At 37.2% G+C, this 7,928-nt stretch overlaps 1 protein-coding gene and 1 pseudogene across 1 annotated transcript; both read right to left on the reverse strand.

The window, feature by feature from the left end:
* Window positions 1-1,264: 1,264 nt before the first annotated feature.
* LOC140322529 (beta-1,3-galactosyl-O-glycosyl-glycoprotein beta-1,6-N-acetylglucosaminyltransferase 3-like) lies at window positions 1,265-2,209 on the reverse strand. Its single transcript, XM_072399086.1, has one exon. It carries the CDS (start codon window positions 2,207-2,209, stop codon window positions 1,265-1,267), a length of 945 nt encoding a protein of 314 aa, XP_072255187.1.
* A 4,599-nt stretch (window positions 2,210-6,808) lies between these two features.
* LOC140322176 (beta-1,3-galactosyl-O-glycosyl-glycoprotein beta-1,6-N-acetylglucosaminyltransferase 3-like) lies at window positions 6,809-7,714 on the reverse strand (annotated as a pseudogene).
* Window positions 7,715-7,928: the final 214 nt, after the last annotated feature.

The raw sequence follows: 7,928 nt of genomic DNA on the forward strand, positions 1-7,928 counted from the left end.
ACTGTAGCCCATGATCTAGAAATAAATAAGAATTAAATCATTTTCAATTAATATTAATGTCTCTAGAGTTGTGCTTAAATGTAAATATTTATGACATACAACAAGACTTTTTGGGTTGCATTGTTTTAGTGACTCAAATACAAAGTAACTAACTACATTCCCATTGTTACAATAATGAAACACTTCATTATGCAACTCCTAATAGCATAACAGGCAGTGCAGGTACGCTGTGTTGCATAAAATAGTGCATGTCTGATTTTTTGGAAGCTCTGGTCCATTGGTAGCCAGTTTATAGAGTCGTCTGCTTTACCACACATGCTTTAATGCTATACGCAGAGATTCAAAGATCTGAATCAGCTCTTACAAGTAAGTGATAAACTTAATTTTGATGGGACATTGTTCCCCTTACCTTGCATATTATCTTATAACAGCATGATTTGCAGCATAAATGATCACAGTTCATCAAAACTTACATTTTATATTCTTGTGCCAAACTTGTTGCATATTTGGTGTTAAATAGAAAAATGTGATGATTCATTTTTGTTTTGTAATTCAATCCTCTTTGTACAGTGAAATAAACTTTCCAGAGAGGGAGCTTACAGACACAATATTTGTTAGTCTGACACTGGTTTTGTATATGAGATATTTTCCTGTTGAAACCAAAAGAAAAAAAACTCTCAGTTGGTAAAGGTTTAGTGATTTTAATACCTAAATATTTTAAATCACTGTTACTAAACCACAATTCTGACCTTGTGATTGTGTAAGTTAGTGAAACTTATAATAAGGAAGGCCAACTATAAGGGCCCATTTAGGCTTATGCATTATGGTAATACAAGGTGGGTCTTTAGTTTAAATCACCTATATGATTGCACTGGACGCTGGTAAAATCAAATTTTAAGGGCCACCAGAAGAACTTCACTGCTAAGGTGCCAAGAAGAGAGCCACTTCTGTGCAGTGCACCAGGAATAGTGCACTGTGGTGCGTTGTATCAGAAAACCATGCATGTGTGGTATTTGGTTAATGTAGTAAGTTAGAAGCCTATTCTTAGAAAATGGTTTGCCTTGCCTGCAAAGCATTTTAATAGGTAATATAAGGATGGTTAATGTATGATCAGATGGGCTGCTCTTTTCTCAGTGGGCTTGAGAATAAATTACATACAATATTTGTCTGATATGGTTTTTTAATTTACTAAAAGTATTTACTAATCAAATGCATTCAGTATTATTACTAAGTACATGTTAAATAGGCAGTGGATAAGAATCTGTTACATATTATTTCCATAAAAAGTCTTGAACCTTAAATGTTCCTCCAAACACTGAATGACATGATCATCCACCTGTGGGTCAAATTTATTGGCAAACAAATGATGCTGCTGAAGCAACCAGTGGAGATCTCCAGATCCATACACACACACATCTCTTCTGTGTTTCCCAGTACATTCAGAATAAGGGGCTCCATTTTTTATGTCTCCTTCATGGCCTCCCCATTTCACCAACCTTGCAAGTGCAATCAGGTCTGATGTGTCATATTTACGGTGCTGGGGGAACGATCCAGGAATCCAGGGAACCCTGTGAAGTGAAGCCCAGAGAAACTCATCTGGACTGTATGTATCTTTTGCCCAGTTCATAAAATCTCTTGCAAAGTCTAAATCAAACAAAGATTTCACAAATTCTCTGGTGAGCACAACATATGCATTGCCACTGTAAATAGGTACATTTAAGGGTGGTGGACCTTTTCTAACATCAGTCCTTGCAATGTTGTCTTTAACTTCAAAGTGGTATTCCCATCTTGCTTTTTTATGTGCAGGTGGTGCTTCAGACTCCATGCTGTTTTTCTCTCTTAATGACTTTAAGGCTGTAACTATTTCAGCATTAGTCTTCAATGGGAAATCTGCTCCACAAGTATTGATAAGGTATTTCCACTCTACAGTACTGTTCAGGAGGTCTTCCATACAGTTTATATCAGCTTGGACACGTGACCATGAAGCATATACCACCGACTCCAGCTTGGATGCTACAAACACATTGTCAAAGCAAGAAGCTATGGCTCGCACAGCCTGATGAAAAGTGTCTGGGGATTTACGATCTACATGAACACAGTAAATATTTTGAGGAGCATAAATTGATCTTAATAGTCTCTCAAACATCTCAATGTCATTATGGATCACCATGGAAAAGGCAATGGGGTAATTCCTTTCTTCATTGCTCATACTAAACAGAACATACTTCTTCATCTTTTTAAATGCTGTGCAGTCTTTGGTCAGTTTGATGTATTCTGTATCATTCGTCATAACTTTTCTTTTTTTAATATGGAAGTTTTCAAGTAAAGTCAGTCTTACCTCTTCCAAGTCGCCTTCAATTATTTTAGTACAGTTCTTTCTACCACTGGCTGACAAGTTTAAAGCCTTGTAGTAGTGATCCCGACAGTGCGCAATATTCACATCTCCAGTTTGTATGGCATTATCCAGGTCACAGCCTGAGGATGAATATTGAAAGACAACATAACAGAAAAATATAATGCACCCACAAGCCAGATATGGAATCAGCTGCAAAAGCATCTTCCTTAAAGAGCCAAGCATTGCCATTAAGGTTAATCCTTCCTCCTTCCTTACATCAAATCTTGCAACAAAAAGAATGAGACAGCTTGGTTAGAGGCATGTGACATGGGTGTAATTGCAAGATGACTTACAACTGAGCAACATATAGGCAGCAGGCAGTCTTATCTTTCATATAGAACCAGTTTTTCAGGTTTTCAGCATATAGCTAATATTTTTCCAATCTTTTCAAGTCTTGGCTGCTTCATAAATTCCACTATCTAATGATGGTTTTTACAGCCCTACATTCTACTGAACTAATCCAAATAAATTATAGCATGATACAGGCATCAAATGTTTTTACTGGAAACAATATTTTGGAATCTTTTCCAGGCACAGTAGAATGAATACTGTACATACAGCACTAGTCAGTTGTATGGATAGGGTAGGAAAAAAACAAGCAGGAGGCACCCCTGCTGCTTCCTCTACGAAAGGAAATGACAGTGGTCATCCCCACTTGGTCATTTGCAAACGGAGGATTGCCAAAAAATATTAGAGTACTGGAATCCTAAAGTGTGAACAATCACTAAGAAAAATGATACATCCCTTTTGTTCTTCTGCAATAAAAGTCTGTGTTATGCTCTGAAAAGCATAAAAAGCAGGCTTTTCATCAATCATAAGATGTATTGTCAGTTTTGCTTGCACATTGTTCTCATTAATTAGTTTTTATGTCACAGTGATCCTGATCATGCCACCTTGGTGAGACATGGCTACAGTCAGTAGTATTATTGAGCAGCATCACAGTAAGAAAAGATGTGTGGTGTGTTACATCACATAGTTGTTTAGGCACAAATGTTTGTGCCCCTCTGCTGCACATGAGTGGTCTGTTTTTGTACTTTTCACAATAGTTTTTTTTTTTAAACAGATGGAAAGTAAAGTTGTAGACAAAAAAGACATATGATGCAGTGGTTGAGCTGTGCAAAAAAAACCCATTACCATTGGGCCTGATTTATTAAAGTTCTCTAAGACAAGACTGAAAAAGAAAGACAATCATGGGTGAACCTGGGTTACCCGGAATAGATTTCTCATAATAATTTGCTAATATTTGGAAAATGTTCCTAATCTTAGACTAGATCTATTCTAGGTTTGCTGGATCAACCATAATAATCTATCTTTTCCAATCATAGAGAGCTTTGATAAATTAGGCTCATTGTGTATGGAAATATTCAAATTGTACATACAGATATCAAGAAAAAGTAGAATAACCTGAAAGTTTTACAGAGATTTCCTGTTCCTTGGAGCAGATGATGGGGACTAACAGTCTATCAAATTTAACACCCAGTGAGACAGAGAACAAAGCTCCCATCAGTAATGATAGCACTAAATAATACCCCATCTGCAAACTTTACAGAAGTAATTCTCAAAAAAAGCAGAGATAAAAGTATGACTTTCTGAGAACACAAAATGTTGCATTTGAAATGCATAACCCCAATAACACACCAATTTTGCTATCTGGAGTAGAAACTAAAATACAGAAAGTACAATTAAATGACTTGAATGACAAATGGCATAATCATCAACACATTTTCCGTTTTACATCATAAACCTATACCGTCATGCTATTTGCCAGGCCACAGCTCCTGGCTCATTAAAATATTGCACGTAACTTTTTATAAGTTATTGTCTACATTTACTTTTGTGCACCAATTTTCCTATGTTTATATTGTAACAATAATTTTTTTCAAACTAAAACGATGCAGATACTAAAGATTTTCTATTGCCTAATTGGGCCAGCAGGCTTCAGGTAGGCAAACCCTGAACACTATGCCCTCCATTCTCCTTGCATCATTCTTTCACAAACATTATTTGAGAAGACCATATGTTGTGCTGATGGCTATAGTTGGAAAACATACGTCAAACAAACACCACCAGGTCTACTTTCTCCATCTGCACGTTTATGGCTGTTTGATAAATTCTGAAGTGGTTTACAAGTAGCTGGAAATATTGCCCTCTTTGCCCAAAGTCTTCTGCAGGAATGGCTTTAGCAATTTTTTGTCTAAAACAAAGGCTTCATCTGCTGCACAAACCTAATTCATTCCTACTTTGGTTTGTAAAAAGGCAGATTCAATTATTGACAGATAAAAAGTTGATTGATCTATTATTCCCACATTGTACACAGGACCACTTTTTACAATATAGACTGGTGTTTCTTCACCTTTTTAAAATGGGGGTGGAGGGATTTGAAATAACTTTCAGGTCCCTTCTATAATTACTATACCCACAGCTCATTATTATGGTAGTCAGTGGGAAAAATACCTCCTACATTGCTGGCCAATAGGAAGAATATCACATATACAGCCAAAAAGATCTTTAGTGTCAGTAAAACTGACCTGGAAGTCACAAACTGCTCTTTGCTCAAGGAACCCACCCTCTGGAGGAACTCTGTTAGAGAAACACTGATCTAGACCATAAAACATGTATACATTTCATTGACTATTGCTATGAAATCAAAACTACAAAACAATTCTAACTGCAGTAATATGCTTCACTTCATACATGTGCTCAAGGATCACATTGCTCCTCTATAGTTCCTTAACACTTCAAGCTATGGTGTAGTTGGGAATGGCACAGATGGAGAAAGATTCAGCTATACCATTAACAATCATGTCAAATATATTTATTTTGCTTACGTCACTGACTTCTGCCAATGCAGTGTATATCATCCCACCAATGGTAGTATTAACAACCACTACATTTGTGACTGCCTCCAAAAAAGAAAAGTAAGAGAAAGCAAAAGAGAAGGAGAAAGCACAACGGTCTGTGTTTCTGTCTACCCAATTCTACTATAGCTGAAGCCCTTCAAGAAAGAAGAGCAGGTTGGTATCTTGACTTTTTCTACTGTTTTTGTTCTAAATTATACAGTATATGGTCTCCTCTCCATCCCCAGCCTGTGATTGGACTGGGAAGTAGTATCAGCCCTTTTATCTCTGCCCCTGATGTTCTCTCTGCCTGTTCCCCACCTGCTTATATGGGGTGCAGCACACCTGACTGGCTGCCATGTTGGTTCAACCTCTTACCCTCTGAGTGCTGCTTGTTTTACATGGCTGATACCAAGCCTACTAAATCATATTAATGTAAAATGTGTTTTCTTTTTTATAAACACATAACTGCATACATTGATGTTTTCAGGTTTTCCAAAAATGTATGTGTTTTTATATTTATATTGGTATATAGCTGCTAATGAGGTCTGTATGGGTGTATGTACAGATCTGTAGTTTTATATATTTTATTACACCCTTTTGAGTTAAAAGGTCCCAATTCACTTGAACATTCTTATACAATTACCCTCTCTTTATTCTTAATAGATTAAAAAGTGATACAGCCATATGTCTGAGCGTCAGACACTTTTAAATTAAAATATCTGTGGCTCTTTTTTTCACATATCTGTTAGCACAGTGATCCTTTTACTTCAACGTCCTGTTATCTTCTACCTAGCCACTTCCAGGTGTAATGAGCAGTTAGCTGAGACCACTCCAATCATGTCTTGTTGCCATTTCTTGTCACAAACTGCATAACTGCACTAACTTTTGGGTCACTCTGTCCACAAGCAGTCCATTTTGGTGGAAGTCAATGGACTTGTGTGACCAAATATGACTGACTAAATATGTAACTATTTACCAAACACTGTAACTATGGCTGGACCAGCCACCATGTGATCCTGATGGAATTGTCTGCCCACATTTTAGTGCATTTTGAGATGACAGAGGCTCTTATTATTATTATTGGACCATCGAATAAGGTGAGTTTATCTGTGTTGTAGCCCATGATCACACACACATTAATGCTATACACAAGGATTCCAAGAAATCCTAGGATTTATTCTTGTGCATTCTGGTAAAACGAGGCAGGGCAGGTTTTTAGAGTGACCTGTATGATTGCATAGGGCTCCATTAAAATCAGCTTATAAGGGGCACCAGGAGAACTTCACTGCTAAGGTGTCTAGGAAGCAGCCACTTTTGCACACATACTTTCCACCAGGGATAGTGCACTGTGGTGGGTTGTATCAGAAAACCATGCATGTGTGTTATTTGGTCCTTTTATTCGGTTAGCAGCTCATTCAAAATGAATGATTTGTCCTACTGCAAAGCATTTTAATAGGAAACATAAGGAATGTTTTTGCATGATTAGATGGACTGGAATTTGTCTCATGAGTTTTTTTAATTTAACAAAAGTATTTAGTAATCAAATGCATTAAATAATAATACTAAGTATATATTAAATAGACTTGAATCTTAAATGCGCTTTCAAACACTGAATGACATGATCATCCACCTGTGGGTCAAATTTATTGGCAAACAAATGATGCTGCTGAAGCAACCATTGGAGATCACCAGATCCATACACACACACATCTCTTCTGTGTTGCCCAGTGCATGGAGAAAAAGGGGCTCCATGATTTATGTCTCCTTCATGGCCTCCCCACTTCACCAACCTGTGGAATCAGGTCTGATGTGTCATATTTTGGGTGCTGGGGGAACGATCCAGGAATCCAGGGAACCCTGTGAAGTGAAGCCCAGAGAAACTCATCTGGACTGTATGTATCTTTTGCCCAGTTCATAAAATATCTTGCAAAGTCTCTATCAAAGATTTCACAAATTCCCTGGTGAGAACAACATATGCATTGCCACAGTAAATAGGTACATTTAAGGGTGGTTGATCTTTCCTAACAGTGGTATTCCCATCTTGCTTTTTTAGGTGCAGGTGGTGCTTCAGACTCTAACTTAATGCTGTAACCATTTCAGCATTAGTCTTCAATGGGAAATCTGCTCCACAAGTATTGATAAGGTATTTCCACTCTACAGTACTGTTCAGGAGGTCTTCCATACAGTTTATATCAGCTTGGACACGTGACCATGAAGCATATACCACCGACTCCAGCTTGGATGCAACAAACACATTGTCAAAGCAAGAAGCTATGGCTCGCACAGCCTGATGAAAAGTGTCTGGGGATTTACGATCTACATGCACACAGTAAATATTTTGAGGAGCATAAATTGATCCTAATAATTTCTCAAACATCTCAATGTCATTATGGATCACCATGGAAAAAGCAATGGGGTCATTTCTTTCTTTATTGCTCATACTAAACAGAACATACTTCTTCATCTTTTTAAATGTTGTTCAGTCTTTGGTCAGTTTGATGAGTTCTGTATCACTGGTCATAATTTTTCTTTTTTTTAGAATACAAGTTTTTAAGCAAAGCCAGTACATTGCTTTGGGTGGAGATTGTATTGAGTAAAGAAATACATTTTGTTAAACAAATCACTATCTGAGTAAAATTACCATAGTTTGGATTCCTCATTCCATATACTACCTCGGTAGATCAAACAATATC

Source organism: Pyxicephalus adspersus, chromosome 2, assembly GCF_032062135.1.
Source record: "Pyxicephalus adspersus chromosome 2, UCB_Pads_2.0, whole genome shotgun sequence".
Classification (NCBI taxonomy): Eukaryota; Metazoa; Chordata; class Amphibia; order Anura; family Pyxicephalidae; genus Pyxicephalus; species Pyxicephalus adspersus.

Bases quoted from the DNA above. Each gene is read 5' to 3' on its own strand.
- LOC140322529 (XM_072399086.1), bottom strand. From the start codon at position 2,209: ATGAGCAATGAAGAAAGGAATTACCCCATTGCCTTTTCCATGGTGATC.